Source organism: Equus asinus, chromosome 11, assembly GCF_041296235.1.
Source record: "Equus asinus isolate D_3611 breed Donkey chromosome 11, EquAss-T2T_v2, whole genome shotgun sequence".
Taxonomy (NCBI): domain Eukaryota; kingdom Metazoa; phylum Chordata; class Mammalia; order Perissodactyla; family Equidae; genus Equus; species Equus asinus.
In genome coordinates this window covers 2,611,561-2,630,664 of record NC_091800.1, presented here as the reverse complement: position 1 = coordinate 2,630,664, position 19,104 = coordinate 2,611,561, and the positions used below count along the sequence as shown (strand labels likewise).

Here is a 19,104-nt window from a genome sequence, read left to right as displayed (position 1 = left end):
TCAAAAGGATCATACACCATGATCAAGTGGGATTTATATCAGGAACACAGGGATGGTTCAAAATTTGCAAATCAATCAAGGTTATACACCATATTAAAATGAGGACTAAAAATCACATGATCGTCTCAGTAGAATACTAGTGAACAGAGCAATAAAAACTACTGATACATGCAACAACATGGATGAATCTCAAAAACATTATGCTAAATGAAAAAGCCAGACACAAAAGACAGTATACTACGATTCCATTTCTATGAAGTCGTAGAAAAGTCAAAATTATAGAGACAGAAATTAGATGAGTGTTGCCCAGGGTTGGGTGTGGACGAAGGGGACTGACTACAAAGGTGCATAAGGGAACCTTTTGGGGTAATGGAAATATTCTCTATCTTGACTATGATGATGGTTGTATATGACCACGTGTTTATCAAAACTCATAACTGTGCACCTAAAAAGGGTGAATTTTTATTGTATATGTTATATCTCAATAACCCTAACTTTCATAAAAAATAAAATTCAGTGTAACATATTTAAGCATTTTTTCTCAATCTCTTCCTCTCCCTCACTTAAGACCTCTAGTGGAAAAAGGACAGGCCCTCTCTCTTCTGCTACTAGCTCCTCCAGTGTGAGGGTGGGAAACAGAAGCAAGATCACAGGTTGACCCTGTGATTGCTGGCCTCTGCTGGGTGTCACTGCTTCTCTGGCTTACCCTGACAGGCATTGCATGTGAGTGTTATCAAATATGGGCTTTCTTGAGGGCTATGTATAAGAGTCCTTCAGAAGACCTCCTAGGGGCCACCCCACTGCACAAGTTCCTATTCTGGAAGAATTGCTTTGTCTTGACTCCAAACCCTCCCAGTCCTTCTCACCACCACTCTGCCCTTCTGTTTCTGGGGTCGCCTCAACCACTGGCCTGTTCTGGGTATTAGCACAATGGTTCAAGCCTGGTTCTCTTTCAAAGTATCCACCTGAACCCAGAAAAACTTCACATTTCTCCAAGTGGGAAAGCAGTCTACTCTATCCTGCCATTTCTCTTCCTAATTCTCTTCTCAAATAGGTACAAGAGGCTGCCCGAGCAGATGTTCCACCTAGAAATAAGATGCCAATCTCCTTTTCTTAGAAGTACCATCAGGGGCCAGCCCAGTGGTGTAGCAGGTAAGTTCGCATGTTCTGCTTTGGCGGCCCAGGGTTCACCGGTTCCCAGGTGCAGACCTACACACGGTTTATCAAGCCATGCTGTGGCTGGTGTTTCACACATAAAACAGAGGAAGATGGGCACGGCTGTTAGCTCAGGGCCAATCTTCCTCAGCAAAAAGAGGAGGACTGGCAGCGGATGTTAGCTCAGGGCTAATCTCCCTCAAAAGAAAGAAAAGAAGTGCTGTCAGTCTCTAGGAGCAATTTTCAAGGTTTCAGGGTCCCTTCAGGATGGAGGGAAAAGCCGCTCTACTCTTCATTAGACTAACAACTCCAATTATTTTTCCCTCTATTTTTCCTGACTCATGAACAGGGAAAAACCTCCAAGTCTATGACCTAAGCAGATACCCAACAGGAAATGATATGTCAGTTTCCCTTTTGTGAACAAAGCACTACATATGAACTAAAATAAGTTTACAGGTCTACTTACCCTACTTCATAAGATGCTAGGCCCTCTTTGACTAGCTGGTCACTAATACTAGTAGGAGTCATTCCAGGAGCACCAAGAGAATCGAAAAGCTCAACCAACAGCACATTATCTTCCAGAATTTCTGTAAAACCATTAACACTAGTTTGGGGAAAGAAATAAATGTCGCAAAATACATTAAATGAAGCATTTTAAAAACCTGGAAACTTAATTTCTTTCATTTTACACAAAGGAGGTTTCTTGTTGAACAATGTCAAAGGCTCTCTCAAGGGGTAAAATTAGCATTTTGCAGACATAAAAGAACTGCCAATATTATCTGCAGCATACACAAATTAATAAAATTTTCATTTGAGATTACTGTGTGTTCTATAATAAACTGAAAACATTTAAAGCTGTTAGACTGAGAAAAATACAAATTGCTATATATTCACTGAAGAAGCACTCTGTTGTGTTTTTAAACTGTTTTATCAGATTCAGTCAAGTTCCAGAGGACAAAAGAAATGAATGAAAGTTAATTCAGGCCAGTGATTATTTGCAAAGGTCTATAGCTTTAGTTTAAAATAACAAAAATTCAATTTAGAACCCTTAATTAACTGGAATTTTTCCCCATCCCTCTGTTTTTAGGACAAATCATCTAACTTTTAATTTCTTTTAGAAAAGAAACTGGTTACTTGTTTATTGTATCTATTTCTTAAAGTAAACTGGGAGTTAGCTGAGGGTAAAGCTTACATCTCGTGCTTATTTACTTACTATTGTACATAATGGTACATACGGTACACAGAACAGAGAACCTGTTCCATAAGTATCTGAATAAATGACAGAGAACTCTCTTTAGGAAACACACACTTCTACACACTATGATCAGTTTATGCCTATACCTTCTATACAATGGTAGCTGGTGGCTGCTAGTCAGAATGATGATTCCAAACAGAAAGATAAATTATTACCAGCAGTAACATCTTGTATTATCCAGGCATAAGAATACATATTAGGAAGCTTTTTTCAAGAGCTTAAAAATCATTCCTGACTACTTTTCAATCGACCAGATATATTATCTAGAAACAAAAGGCTAAGCAACACTGAGCCTCAACTTGATCTCCTTACTTTCTGTCTCATTTCCACCTCTTTAGTTCTTTGATCTCACACTTCCCATGTATCCAGTTCTTTATTCCAACAGGGCCAACTTTCCTTGCGTTCTGTACCTTTACCATCTTCCCTGCTCTGCTCCTAATTAAAATGTAAATGTCCCTTGCTTTAATAAGGCTCCCACTCTCATTTGTGGTAGTTCACTTCATTATAAATGTCCCAAACTCTCAATCTCATCGTTGGGCAGGTTAATGGGGAAAGATATTTCAGGTCAGGCAGGGCCTTCTGGTACTCCTAAAATCGAATTACCTACGGTAATAACTATGGTACAACTAGCGTTTGGATGTTATTGGAACAACAATTAAGTGAGAAAGGAAAAGGGAGAGTTAATAAAGAAACCCAGAGAATCAGGTCTTGATAGGTTGTCCACAGGAGGGAACATTCAAAGAGGAGCTAAAAACCAACAGAATAAAATACCAAATGGGAAATTGTGAAGCAGAATTATCTAGGTTAAAGCCAGGTCAAAATCAGCAGAGGTTACTCAAGGTCTAAGAGGCCTTTAATTTACTGTTTATACCAGAGAAGTCAGATTTAGAAACTCTGTAGACTAAGGATTCAATTTCTATGATCATATTCCTCTTCAATGGAACTATTTCTTTAAAGCAATTTCTTGCATCAAAGTGAATAAACTATCACAGGTACTCCATCATTTCTAAATTGCATGACCTTGAGCACTTGATCTCCAAGCTTCAATTTCCCCATTGTAAAGGAAGCTAATAATCTTATAATGGTTGGGTTCATTTAATGGTAGGATAAAAGTGAGAAAATGGATATAGGAAAAATTTTCCTTGAAAGTCCCAGAAATCAACCCTAAGAGAACATGGTCTTGCATACCCTGCACTAGTACTCATTAAGACCAACATGGACAATGTGGTCATAGCTTTGGAACACATCAAAATCGCAGATAAGTAACAGATTCCCAATCCCGCTATCCAAATCTCTTGGGACCAAACGTGTTTCAGAATTCTTCAAATTCAGAAAAGTTGTATAGAACATACACTGCATATTCTATAATACACTCAGTGGATTCTGAGGCAGCAGCCCACAAACCCACACTACTATCCCGAAGTGGAATATATGAATATTCACTGTAAAGGACATAAAGACTATATACATATATATATATCCTGTTAATTCAGATCAGGTTTTGCATTAAACTTTCCATTTTCAGAACCTTTTGGTTACAAAATTGTGGGCTAGTGATCAGCCTGTGTCTTAGACCCAAGCTGTTCCAAAAGTAATTTTTTTCAAACGATGCTGAGAGCCTACAGTTGAATTCACTTAAGTGAAATGAAAAAAAAAAATCAAAAACTATTTACCACTTATTTCCCACCTCCCCTCACTTTCCTGCAAAATAAACCTTAGCAACCATCACTCCAAGATTGGGGACAGAGCTCTAGCAAACATGCAAACAGATATAAGAGAAACGAATTCCTAATTTTAGGGCTTTCAAGAGGCCATGCTGAGGGTGACTTGATCTTTAATGGTGATTTTTGCCTCATGTGCTGATTTTAGACTCTAGAGCCTCCAGAATACATTATTCCATTGCACCTAATTCTCAGTAACTGTTCTCTCTCACTATTCTCACTGATAACACATTACATTTATTAGAAGATCTGGCAAATGTTATATCATGTTATTCTTATTTAAAATTACATATGATGACAGCAACAATTAAAAATGGAAACAGCTTACTAATAACTGAACATGTCATAAATTTATCTTGAGTCTTTTCTTCAAACTTTTCTTTAGCTTTTTTTGACCACTGCATTGTCCTTTTACATGGTTCAATATAGGCCAGCTTACATTTAATAGCCTGTGTCAAACAAAATTGCACCATTAAGAAACTAAACTTAATTTCTAGTTATTTTAGAATTAAAGTTTTATGTGCGTACAAAACTAAACGTTGTTTGAATTTACATATTTAGAAAATAAACAAATGTGCAAAGCGATCTATAACAGTACTTTATAAATGCAAATAATAGGAATCAACAGAGTATTTGGTTGAATGAATTACTGCACATTCAGATACCAGAATAATAAACATCCAGTGAAAGAATTACAGATACTTATGATACATTGTTAAATGAGAAAAGTAGACCATATATAGTCTAATCCCATAATTGTTAAAAACAATGCATTAGGGGCCAGCCCTGTGGTGTAGCAGTTAAGTTCAGCGTGCTCTGCTTTGGCAGCCCGGGTTCAGAGATTGAGATGCTGGGCATGGACCTACACCACTCATCAAGCCATGCTGAGGCAGAGACCCACATACAAATAGAGGAAGATTGGCACAGGCGTTAGCTCAGGGTTAATCTTCCTCAAGCAAAAAAAAGAGGAAGATTGGCAACAGATGATAGCTCAGAGCGAATCTTCCTCACCAAAAAAAAAAAAAAAAAGAAGAAAAACACTGCATTTTAGAACTATATATATAAAAAATATTGAATAAATTGAGTGTTTCCCCTCATTTTGCTCATCAATATTTTAAAGTTTTTCCTATAACATTTTACCCATTTTTAAAATGAAAAATATTGGTTAATAATAATTCAAATACCACAAGAATAAGTGAATTCTTATCTCCAGGGAGCATGATTCCAAGAGAAGGATAAGTTTTTTCACTTATTCTTCCAGACTTCCTCCTCTTGCACATGTTATATGTACTTAAACATAAATAGGATCACAGTAAAAGTACTTCTGTAGTGAGCTTTTTCCACATAATACATCATACTCTTACCACATTATATAGGTATTTCAAAGTAACATATTAAAAGCTGTAGACCAGTAAGTACTTAAAAAGACACAAATCTATATATACATATGTATTTATAATTAATGCTTATTGGCTAATATGTACACATTATTTCTTAAATAGTAACCATAGCAACTCTTTTCTATAGTCCATGTATCAAACATTAATAGTAGTTAAGACAACACTTCTAGGGTAAAATGATTCTAAAAATACTTTCATATTGGTGCTAATATTCTATCTCTATGATTCACAACAAGTTGGTTACCTTCTCTGGGGGATTCAGAAATTCATCCTTTATTTTACGCATTTCTTTAAGTGTTACTTTTGCAGTATTGCCAAAGTCCACATATTTAACTTCAACTTCACGATGTCCAGGCAATCCTTCAAAAATTATAAAATTAGAAACTTAGAAAGAAAAGAGAGAATTATCTAGCAAAATTCAGATTGATCTATAGTCAACTAGATTGGAATACTTTTATGTTCAACATACAAACAATATTTTTTAGACTATAAAAAATATTTCTACTATGTGAACTTCAAAAAAATCAGTCATCATGCATAATTGTTCAGACTTGGTGAACAAGAAACTAACAATTTTTTTTGCTGAGGAAGACTGGCCCTGAGCTAACACCTGTTGCCAATCTTCCTTTATTTTGCATGTGGGATGCCACCACGGCATGGCTTGAGAAGCAATGTGCAGGTCCACACCCAGGAGTCGAACCCACGAACCTTGGGTTGCTGAGCACATGACACCACCAGGCTGGCCCCAAGAAACTAACAATTTTAAGGTATCCAAAGGACAATCAAAATCAGGACAACAAAATAAATGGCTAGCAAATGCTAAATGTTATGGCCTAAAAGTTAAGAATTTGACTTTGAGTTAGACCGACTGGGTTAGGACCCCAGCTCAGTCACTTAAACGCCATGTGATCCTAAGGAAGCTAATTAATATCTCTAAGATATTAACCTGAGCAAGTTACTTTTTCTCTCTAAGCCTCATTATTTCATCTGTAAAATTGGTATACCAAAAGAATCAAATCTCATAAGACATTTTTTGAGAACACTTTGCAAAGCACTGGCACAAAGTAAGCACTTAATAAATGTTTACTGTTAGTGAACACAGGTGATCGAACAAGGAAAGATTTAATAATGAAACTAAAGATTCATTCATATAATGATATCTAACTGTAATATTTTTAAAAATTTTATTTTGGGGGATATTGGGAAAAACAAGCAGAGCAGACCCTGTTAATCTAGTTTCTATATTTTAGAGGATACCAAAGAAACCTGTGGAAGGTTCACACCCATGAAAGTTTGAATAAAGACCTATCACAAACTGACCTTTTTATAAATACTCAAAACATAAGGTTGACTTTAGCCTCTCTCAGCACACGTAGGTACAGTGCTACTAAACTTGGTGCCATCACTTTCAAATTTAAAGACTAATACAGTATACATAATTTCAATATGGGAAAGAGCACAGGCATTCTCTGCTCCTTGGTAAAAGCAGAAGCAGGTGGAATAACACTGGTACTCAAGACGACATTTCAAACAACTGAGGCCCTATGGTAGTGGGTATCTGTGGTAACTGAGAAGACATGCGCCACTGTGAGCGTAAGGAAAGAAGGTGAGGGGGCCTCTCCCTGCTTCTACTGGAAGCCTCATGCTAGGAGGACATTCTCAACCGCACCAGTGCCATTAGATTCTTAGCATTCCTCAAGTCTCTGAATGGAGATGCAGTTTTAAATAAAATAAACAAATGGATATAGGATGGAATTTAAAGAACATTTTTACCCAAATTATCAATCATGTATGAGAGCAGAGTCAGGAGACATGGAAGATCTCAAAATTTACCTCCCATTTATTCTTTTTGATCCATCTTAATCAAAAGACACTCCACCAAAATAAGGGAGTAAACCAAAGAGCTACATATGGGATCCCGAAAACAAGAAATCCAATATAGGAGAACAATGAAGTGTATTGTCAGGTGAAATAAATTCCCAGGATAACAAAAGTGTAGTAAGCCTAGAGGAAGAGCAGTCTAATTGGAGCAGAAGAGAGAAGGATGTTTTCACCGTTAAGGAAAAAAAATCCAATTAACATTATCTGAAAAGTCTAATCATGTGGAAAATTGTTTTAAACTATCAAAAAATGTAGCCATAAATTAAAAGAAAATAAAGTGAAAAATTGATGCAATTATTAACTCAGAACTAAACAAAGTATACTTTAGGCTTAGCAGTGAAAATATTTACATAGAATATGGATTTAACTAAAAATTGAGATACAACTATGAGGGGGATAAGGAGGGGTGAAAAGAGTTATAAAAGACCTAAAATTGTTATCTAACATAATAAAAATAGATAATATCTAAGAATTAACAAAGTATTACATATTATTTAGAAGAAATAACATGGGTAAATAACAAAAGAAATAGATGAAAAAATTAAAAGCATTTGCCTTTTAGGAGAAGAATGGAGTGTGTGTAAGTTGTTAAGCATTATTTAGCTTTTTAAATAAGGTAGACAAAGCAAAAAAAAAATGGTTAAGTCCTAGTCAAATCAAACAAAATCTAAGGAGCTAGAGATTCATCTCCCAACATTACCACTAGTTTTCTCAAGACAGATGACAGAGCAAAATAGTAAGATCAAATAATGTCACTTCCATGATTTAATGTGTATGAACTCAAATGGTATCAGGTTTTAGGCATTATATTTCCCTATAGAAATAGCATGCAATTTCCTACCAATGACTTTCGCTCGGTACCAAACTCCATCTTCAAATTTAGCTACACAGGCTTGATCTTGAACTGGACAGAGGATTTCCAGATTTTCCCCATCTTCACTTTTATAGAATTCCTCGATTGTCTTTAATAGAATCAAAAAATCCAGGCTCTCTATCTAAGAAATAAAGGGATTAAAGCACTGTAGTTTCACAGAAACTTAAAATTTAAATGTTGTATTACAGGCACTGCTCATAAAATTATGAAGTGTTAGAATTTGAAGTAGACAGAAACAAATTATGTAATGTATATCTGAAAATATTTCATTACAGTAGTATATAAAGTTAGCATATATAGACATAAAATTTTTTAAAATCACACTCTTCCAGATATCTTAAGTGTATATCCTCCTAGATCTTTTTCTATTCACATACTTTCCAAACTTCTGTTTGTATAAAAAGTGAGACCATATCATAAGTATAAATTGATAACCTGCATTTTTCTATCAAATTCTCACCTTTTCTATTTCAGTTAAGTGTTCCCACTAAGTACTTCTAGATTGTATTTAGATTTCCTTAACTGACGAAAATCAGTTTCCAATCCAAGACTACACATTATATCTGGTTATCTTAATAAGGCTTTATTAACTAGCGTAGTGTTCCTTTGTTTTTAATGATGATATCTCGTTGAAAAGAGTTTGCTATTTTTCTGCAGAATGCTCCATCTTCTGGATTTATATGGTTATGCCCTCATGCTGTTATTTGCCTTTTTCCTTCAATGAGTAGGGTGTATCCCCTGAATTTCCCAAAAGTTGAAAGTTATATCTACAGGTTTGATGGTTTCAAGCCAAACCTTTTTGGCTAGAATACATCATAGTACACACAGGTTGCAACACATCAAAAGACATAATATTACTGACTCACTATTAATCTGCTAAGACTCACCTATGGATTGGAGTGATGATTCTGATCTCTCCATTGTATAGCCATGTTTTCCCCTTGTGGCTACCAGGTAACTCATGTAGGGCAATTCTGGCATTATATGAATATCCAGTTTTCCTATCAACCATCTATCTAATGGTTTTAAAGTGAATTGATAAGTCTTCTTTAAGTCAATAATTTCAGTAGGGGTTGTTTAACGACTGTGTTATTGAATAAAATAGAGCTTTCTCTTATTAAATTTACTTTAAAGCATAGTTCCTAAAGTGACCTTATTTGGAGATATCTTTACAGAGACAATCAAGTTAAAATGGGGTCGCTATGGCAGGCCTTAATCCAATATGATTGGTGTTCTTATTAAAAGGGGTAGATTTGGGCACAGAAACAAACACGAGAGAATGCATGGGAAGATGAAGGCAGAGACTGGGGTGAGGTGGAAGCCATGGAACACCAAAAATTTCCTGCTAACCACCAGAAGCTAGGAGAAAGGCATGAAATAGATTCTTGCTCACATCCCTCAGGAGGAACCCACCCTACTGACAACTTGATCTCATACTTTTAGACTCCAGAACTGTGACACGATAAATTTACGTTGTCTAAGCCATTTGTGGAACTATGTTATGACAGCCATAGGAAATGAATACAGATTTTGGTACTGGAAAGTACAGTGTTGCTTTAAAAAAATACCTAAAAGGTGGCAGTAGCTTTGGAATTGGGTAATGGGTAGAGGAGAAAGAGTTATGAGGTGCTTGAATAAAAAAGTACAGATTGCCTTGAAAAGACTGTTGGTAGAAATATGAATGTTAAAGGTACTTTGGGTGATATCTCAGAAATGAGGAACATGTTATTGGAAACTGGAGGAAAAGGCAATCCTTGGTATAAAGTGGTAGAGAACTTAGCTGAATTGTATTCTGTTGGATGGTAAGTAGAACTTGAATATTTTGCTGAAGAAATCTCTAAGCCTGGTTTCTCCTTGCTGCTGATAATAAAAGGTGAGAGGACAGACATAAATTGAAGGAGGAACTGTTAACCATTAAGGTCAGAACTTGAAGATTTAGAAAATCCTAGCCTATCCATATTGCAAAAAATGAGAAAGCGTGCTCTGGAGAGAACACCAAGGGTGTGGCTGGATACTGTTTGCTCAAGACATTATGGGTGTGTGACTGGTGACTCCAATCAATCAATTCAGCAGAAACACCGCAAACTTGAAGTAAAGGGGACAGTGATGAGAAGAAATGAAGGAAGACGTGGGACTTTTGGGATTCTACAGGCAGGAAGTCAGCTGATAAAGGTATGTGCTCATGACCATGTGTTATCTTCCAAGAAAAAGAAAGAATGACCCTGAAGGTGGCTGAGAGGCTGGCTTGTCCACCACTGCTACCACTGGCTCAAAGGGCACAGGCGTGCAGGTAGGGCTGTCTCCTCCTCTGTTCCAGGGACAGGGCTTCCTCCTGGGTTCCAGAGGGTGAGGCTGCTGCTAGGGCTGAGGGGGCAAGACCACCACCCAAGTAGGACTGGAGGACAGGGCATCCAGCTAACAAGAACTATCCTCAAGTCATAAGAATCGAATAGAATTTGCCCTGCTAAGTTTTGGACTTGTCCGGTCTCACAGATTCAGAGATGGAGAGGAATTTTATCCTAGCTTGAGTGATACTCGATTCTTACCTACACCTAATTTAGATGATGAAATCTGGGACTCTGAGTTGGTGATATTTATACGCGATTTTGGACTTAAGAGTTGATGCTGGAATGATTAAGACTTTTTGGAATGTTGGAATGGGGTGAACGTATTTTGCATGTGGAAGGAAATGAATTTTTAATAGAGCAGGGGGTGGACTATTAAGGGTTGAATTGTGTCCTCCCCCCAAAAATGTTAGAATTCTAACATCCCAGTATCTCAGAATGTAATCTTATTTGGAGATAGAATTTTACAGTTTATCAAGCTAAAATAAGGTCTTAGGTGGGACCTAATTCAATATGACTGGTGTTTTTACTAAAAAATTAAAAATTACAGATCCAGCAAAACTGTCCTTCAAAATCAAGGCATTCACACATAAACAAAAGGTGAGGGAGTTCACTAGCACTAGACCTGCTCTATAAGAAATGCTAAAGGGAGTCCTTCGGGTGGAAATGAAGAGATGCTAGAGTATGACACATGAAGATATAAAGATTTGTGGTTAAGGTAAATGCATGGACAAATACGAAAGCAAGTATAATTTTAATTTTGATTTGTAGCTCCACTTTTATTTTCTACAAGATTTAAAAGACAAATGCATTATAATATTATAAATCTATGTTATTGAGCACACAATATATAAAGATTAATTTGTGAGATTGTTAATATAAAAGGGGAATGGAGCTGCACAGGAGTAGGGTTTTGTGCAATTAAAGTTATCAATTCATGTTAGACTGTTACAACTTTAGGATATTATACGTAATCCCTATGGTAATGATAAAAAAAAACTACAGACATGAAAAACAGGAAATAAGAAGGGAATCAAAACAAGAAACTGTACTATCTGCATACCCATGTTCACTGTAGCATTATTCACAATAGCCAAGAGGTGGACGCAAAACAGATATTCATCAGTGGATGAATGGATTAATAAAATGCGGTCTGTACACACCATGGAGTATTAGTCAGCCTTAAAGAAGGAAATCCTGTTACAGGCTACAGCATGGATGAACCTCGAGGGCATTATGCTAAGTGAAATAAACTGGCCACAAAAAACCAAATTCTATATAAATCAACTTATATAAATAGTCAAATTCAAAGAAAAAGAAAATATAATTATGGTTGTCAGTGGTTGGGGGTAGGGGAAAACGGAGAGCTGTTGTTCAAGGGGTATAGAGTTTCAGTTTTGCAAGACGAAAAAATTCTAGAGATCTATTGCACCACAATGTGAATACAGTTAGCACTACTGAACTGTACATTTACAAATGGTTAAGATGGCAAATTTTACGTTTTTTATGACAACTGTTTAAAAAGTTGAAAAAAAATGACATTACAGAAAATCAAATAAACACCAAATAGAGCAGAAATGGAGGAAATGAGAGACAAAATAGCTATAAGACATACAGAAAACAAATAGCAAAATGGCAGAAGCCCTTCCTATCAGTAATTACTTTAAGTGGATTAAACTCTCCAATTAAAAGGCAAAGATTAGCAAACAGATTTCTAAAAAAGGACCCAACTATTTTCTGTCTACAAGATACTCACTTTAGATCTAAAGACATACACAGGTTGAAAGAGAAAGGATGGAAAAGGTATTCCATGCAAGAAGTAACCATAAGAGAGCTGAGGTGGCTGTGCTATTGTCAAACAAAATAGACTTTAAGTCATATAATATTACAAGAGACAAGGAATGATATTATATATTGATAAAAGGTCAATTCACCAATAAGAATATAACAATCATAAATACATATGCACTAAACATCAGAGCCCCAAAATATATGACACAAACAATGCCAGAACTGAAGAAAGACAGTTCTACAATAACAGTAGGAGAATCCAATGCTCCATTTTCAATAATAGATAAAACTACAAAGAATATCAAGAAGGAAATAGATTACTTGAACAACACTATAAACCAGTTAGACATAACAAACACACACAGACACTCCAGACAACAGCAGGATACTCATTTTTTCTCAAGTGCACATGGAACATTCTCAGGATAGACCATATGTTAGGCCACAAAACAAGTCTTAACCAATTTTAAACAGTGAAATCATACAAAGTATCTTTCCCGATCACAATGGAATGAAACCAGAAATTAACAGGAAAAAAACCCTGGAAAATTCACAAATATGTGGAAGTTAAACAACATACTCTTAAATAACCAAAGAGTCAAAAAAGAAATCACAGGAGAAATCAGAAAATACCTTGAGACAAAAAAAAAAAAAAGAAAACATGGCATACCAAACCTTGAGATGCAGCAAAAGCAGCAAGAGGGAACTTTATATTGTAAATGCATACAGTAAAAAAAAAGATCACAACCAACCTAACTATAAAACAGCAAAGAAGGAAAAAAATAAACAGAAGGAAGAAAATAAAGATTAGAGCATTGATATAAACAAAATAGAGAATAGAGAAACAACAGGAAAAATCAACAAAACCAAAAGTTGGTTTTTGAAAAGATCAACAAAACTGATAAAACTTTGACCAGATTTACCAAGAAAAGAGAGAGAAGACTCATACTACTAAAATCAGAAAGAAAGTAGACACATTACTTTCAATTTTAAGAAATAAAAACAATTATAAGAGTCTACCATGACTAGAAACACAAACCTACCAAGACTAAATCATGAAGAAATAGAAAATCTGAGCAGATTTATACCTAGTAAGGAGATTGAATCAGTAATCAAAACCTCCCAATAAAGAAAAACCTTGGACCAGATGGCTTCACTGATGAATTCTATGACACATTTAAAGAATTAACACCAATCCTTCTTGATCTCTTCCAAAAAACTGAAGAGGGAGAAACTCATCCTAGCTCATTCTAAGAGGCCAACATTATCTGATATGAAAGCCATATGTGAAGACACTGTAAGAAAAGAAACCTACAGACCAATATCCCTTATGAACACTGATGCAAAAATCTTCAACATAATACTAACAAACCAAATTCAGCAGCATATTAAAAGGATTATATATCATAATCTAGGGGGCAATTATTCCTGGAATGCAATAATGGTTCAAAATACAAAAAAAAATTAATTCAATATACCACATTAACAGAGTGAAGGAAAAATAAAAACTATGATCATCTCAATTGATGTGGAAAAAGTATTTGACAAAACTGAACACCTTTTCATGATAAAAAACACTCAATAAACTAGGAAATGAGGGAAATTTCCTCAACATGATAAAAGCCATATGTGAAAAACTCAGATAACACTATATTCAATGGTAAAAGACAAATGCTCTTCCCCCCAGACAGAACAAGATGAGGATGCCTGCTTCTTCCAGTTGTATTCAACACAATATTGGAACTCATAGCCAGAGCTGACAGGCAAGAAAAAGAGACAAAAGGCATTCCACTTGGAAAAAAAGTAGTAAAATGATCTCTATCTGCAGATGACATGATTTTATATGCAGAAAATCCTAAAGATTCTACACACACATACACAAACTTGTTAAAACTAATAAGTAAATTCAGCAAAGTTGCAGGACACAAAATCAAGACATAAAAATAATTTATTTCTACACAGCAGTAATGAGCAATCTGGAGAAGAAATCAAAAAAACAATTCCTTCTTCAATAGAATCAAAAAGAAGAACAAACTTAGGAATAAAGTTAACCAAGGAGGCAACAGACTTGTACACTACACAGCACTACTGAAAGAAATTAAAGACCAAAAAAAAAATGAAAAGATGTTTCACGTTCACAGACTGGAAGACTTTAATAGTGTTAAGATGTCAATACTACCCAAAGAAATTTATAATTCAAAGCTATCACTATCAAAATCCCAATGATGTTTCACACAGAATAGAAAAACCCATCCTAAAAGTGATATAGAATCTCAAGGGACCCCAAATTACCAAAACAATCTTGAAAAAGAAGAGCAAAGTTGGAGGGATCACACACCCTGATTTCAAAACTTGCTACAAAATTACAGCAATCAAAACAGTGTGCTACTGGCATACGGAAAGACAGATAGACCAATGGAATAAAACAGAGAGCCCAGAAATAAACCTTCACATATATGTTCAACTAAATTTTGACAAACATGCCAAGACCATTCAATGGAGAACAGACCATCTTTTCAACAAATGGCACTGGGAAAACTGGATACCCGAATGGGGAAGAATGAAGTTGGACTCTTCTCTTACACCATATACAAAAATTAACTCAAATTGAATCAAAGATTTAAATGTACGAGCTAAATTATAAAACTCTTAGAAGAAAACATAGGGGAAAACCTTCATGATGTTAGATTTGACAATGATTTCTTGGCTATGACACCAAAAGCACAGGCAACAAAAGAGAAAAAGATAAATTGGACTTCATAAAATTAACAACTTCTGTGGATCAAAAGATGCTATCAAAAAAAGTGAAAATGCAACCCACAGAATGGGATAAAATATCTGAAAATGATACATCTGATAAAGAATTAATATCCATAATGTATAAAAAACTCCTACAACCCAACAACAAATAGTCAATCCAGTTTAAAAATGGACAAAGGACTAAAATAGATATTTCTCCAGAGAAAATATACAAATGGCCAATAAGCACATGAAAAGATGTGCTCAACAATACTAGCCATTGGGGAAATGCAAATCAAACCCAAATGAGATACTACTTCACACCCTTACAATGGCTATTATTTAAAAAAACGAAAATAACAAGTGTTGGTGAGGATTTGGAGAAATTAGAACTCTTACGCATCGTTAATGTGAATGTAAAATGGTGTAGCTCCCGTGGAAAACAGTTTGACAGTTCTTTGAAAAGCTAAACAGAATTAAAATAAAATCCAGCAATTCCGATCTTAGGTATATACCCAAAGGAACTGAAAGCAAAGACCCAAACAGAATCTTGCACACCCATGTTCACAGCAGCATTATTCACAACAGCAGAAAGGCTGAAACAATCCAAATGTCCATTAAGAGATGAATGGATAAACAAATTGCAGTAGATACATACCATGAAAACCATGAAAACGAACTAAATTTTGACACATGCTACAACATGTAAATATTACGCTGAGTGAAATAAGGCAGATGCAAAAGGAAAAATGTTGCATGTTTCTACTTAGGAGGTACCTAGAGCAGTCAAATTCATCAACAAAGACAGAAGAACAGAGGTTATCAGAAGCTGGTGGGAGGGAAAAGAGGGTGTTATTGTTTAATGGGTACAGAGCTTTGTTTAGGATGATGAAAAAGTTCTGGAGATGGATAGTGGTGATGGTTGTACAACTATATGAATGTACTTAAAGGCAGTGAACTGTACACTTAATGGTTAAAATGGTAAATTCTATGTCATATATGTTTTACCTCAATTTAAATAAAAGACACAGTAAAAAAAAAATTCAACAGAAGAATACATTCAAGGCCTAACTTAGTGTCAAACAGCAGACTTCAACTCATCTGGGGAGCCTGCATAGTGTGGTGCAGTGCTTCAGATGACAGGCTCTGAATGATGCTGCACTACCCAGTTCAATCCTGGCTCAATCCTTTTATAGCTGCGTAGCCTCAAGCAAGTTGCTTCATCCCTTTGGTACACGCAGCCTCAAGCAAGTTGCTTCATCCCCTTGGTACAAGTCTCCACATCTCAATGAAGATAACAGTATCTTTCTCACAGATTGTCGTGAAGATTAATGAGTTAATTCTCACAAAGCATTATGGCCTTTAAAATGAGTTAATTCATAAAAAGCACTGATGCAAAGAGATCAATAAGGATGAACTCTTACTGTTAGTAGCTACCTGAACAAACCCATCAGTCATACATTCAAAATTTAATATGAAAAAATGTCTTTAAATCCATTTTGGTGTTCAATACAGAAAATTACCAAGTAATAATCAGTACATTCTCAGATATACACGATCAGAAACAGGTTTTTATCATTTTATTTTGATTTGTCAGCTCTATGTGCTTTCCTAGTCTGTAGATTTCAGAAGGTTCCAAGAAACACTTATATGTTGGGTATCCTTCATTGTCTTTTCCCTCTATATTTTACTAACTTGCATGACGAAGAGTTCCTTCAATTTACTATGAATCACATGAAGTTCTTGTTTAAAATTCAAGCCACTATGGAAAACAGTACGGACATTTCTCAAAAAATTAAAAACAGAAATATCATATGACCCACCTATCCCACTACTGGGTATTTATCCAAAGAACTGGAAATCAACAATTCAAAGAGAATTATGCACCCCTATGTTCCTTGCAGCATTATGCACAATAGCCAAGTGCCCATCAACTGATGAATGGATAAAGAAGATGTGGTGTATATACACAATAGAACACTACTCAGCCATAACAAAACACAAAATCGTCCCATTTGCAACAACATGGATGAACTTTGAGGGTATTATGTTAAATGAAATAAGCCACACAGAGAGAGATAAGCACCACATGATTTCACTCATATGTGGAAGATAAACACATCGATAAAGAGAACAGATTAATGGTTACCAGAGGGGAAGGGGGTTGGGGGATGGGCGAAAGGGGTAAAGGGGCATATATATATGGTGATGGATAAAAATTAGACTATTGGTTGTGAGTTCAATGCAGTCTATACAGAAACTGATAAATAATAATGTACACTCAAAATTTCACAATGTTATAAACCATTATGACCTCAATAAAACAACTGAAAAAAAGTTGCAGTTATTAAGAAACAAATTTATAGAAGATTGAGAGTGGTTTGTTTGCTCTAAGATTCATACTGGCCACTCATTTCTATTATACATTTCCACTTAAAATTTGAAAAAATATTTTGTCTCAGAGGAACACTATGTACTTACCAACTGAAGATAGAAATCAGTAGGACTATTTATATGACAAACCATAACTGAAACATCTGTCCTTTCTTTAGGCAAAATTGGTGGATGATAGTTTAAAGTCATATTTTTTTCAGAGTGACTTCTTGGTGATTGTGACCTAAACCTAATTAAAAGTATAATTAAAAGCATAAGCAAAAGCCATTTTCCTAAAGTCTCTCTTCTCTCAGTGACTTGATCTGAAGAAAGGATTTGTACATACATTTATCTACCAAGAGTACTCCCTTCCAATTTCTCTCTTCAAACTTGTAACATTTCTTGGTATTGCCTCTAATTATCAAACCAGGTTAAATAAGACATCAAGTCTCAAAACTCAATAATTAACCTTCAAATCGGTGTTAGGACATTTTCAAGCTGGACCTGTATGTCCTGCTCAGATTCAGAGTTCTTACTCTTTTGGTTGAATTAATAATCACAGTCTAGAAGAGCACTCAGTAAGGCCAGCTGAGGGGTCTCTGTGGCTCGTTGCAGCTCCAAGACCCTACTTTTATTTATCCAGAATGGAACCTAGTTGGGTCACTTCTAGAGTCATGTAATCCTCAAAACAGAATGTTAGTATCCTTCACTATCTCTATGGTTCCTTAGTCATCTTACTTCGCTCACCAGAGACGAGCGAGGAAAGAAACTTTAAGCAGCTATTCTAGATTCATACATGAAATACACAGTGGTGATCATGAATTTATTCCAAAGGTTAGAAAATTTAAGTCAGGAACTGTTAAACTATAATTCTTGAAATCCTAGTGGAACTGCTTATGAAGTTATCTAGAATCTAAAAATGTTCAGTATCTACAAATAGTTTCTATTTTGAGCTAATTTCTCTATTTCCTTAAATCAAATGACCTGAATGCAGTTTTCACAGACAACCGTACCTAGAAAACTCTCTGATAGCAGCATTTTTAACCTCTTACAATACACTGACATTCACTTTAGGGCCCGTAGTTTTTAAAGGTAAAATCTGCTATCCCAATTTATAGCTATAATTTCAAAAAGTATTTAAGTTCTAGTAGTTACCAACCTTGCCAGTTCCATAAAAACTAAAGCATCTCTAAGAGACACAGGCATGTCACTGCTTATTTTATTTGTTGGTGGTTTCTGCAGATCTACAATAAGCACGCCATCTTCTTCTCTGAACACTTTCATTAAAACAGCCTTGTTATTTACCATTTTCAAAAACTCTACTTTAGCTTCTTCTCCCCAGCCTTCATTCTGTGGAAGAAGTAAAATTCCAATGTACTTAGTAACTATATTTAGCTCTAATGGTACAATGCTCTAGATTTAGCTTTAAAATCAACCAAAGGCTGCAAATTTGAGCAAAGGCACTGCACCAAACATAGATATTAGAAGCAGGGGGGACCACATACCCAAGGACAGTCTTTACATATGCACAATGTATGGATCATACTTTGATTGTATAAACACAGTCTCA

At 35.5% G+C, this 19,104-nt stretch overlaps 1 protein-coding gene across 2 annotated transcripts in view; it reads right to left on the bottom strand.

The window, feature by feature from the left end:
- Window positions 1–19,104, bottom strand: part of RNF17 (ring finger protein 17) — a 154,370-nt gene that overhangs the window by 76,108 nt on the left and 59,158 nt on the right. For both annotated transcript variants that reach the window (XM_070520312.1, XM_070520313.1), the window contains exons 14-19: window positions 18,694–18,884; window positions 17,643–17,784; window positions 8,254–8,407; window positions 5,776–5,891; window positions 4,460–4,580; window positions 1,622–1,742 (exon numbers count right to left, since the gene is read on the bottom strand). In XM_070520312.1, the coding sequence (XP_070376413.1) occupies window positions 1,622–1,742; window positions 4,460–4,580; window positions 5,776–5,891; window positions 8,254–8,407; window positions 17,643–17,784; window positions 18,694–18,884 (845 nt within the window). The remainder of the gene's footprint in view (window positions 1–1,621; window positions 1,743–4,459; window positions 4,581–5,775; window positions 5,892–8,253; window positions 8,408–17,642; window positions 17,785–18,693; window positions 18,885–19,104) is intronic.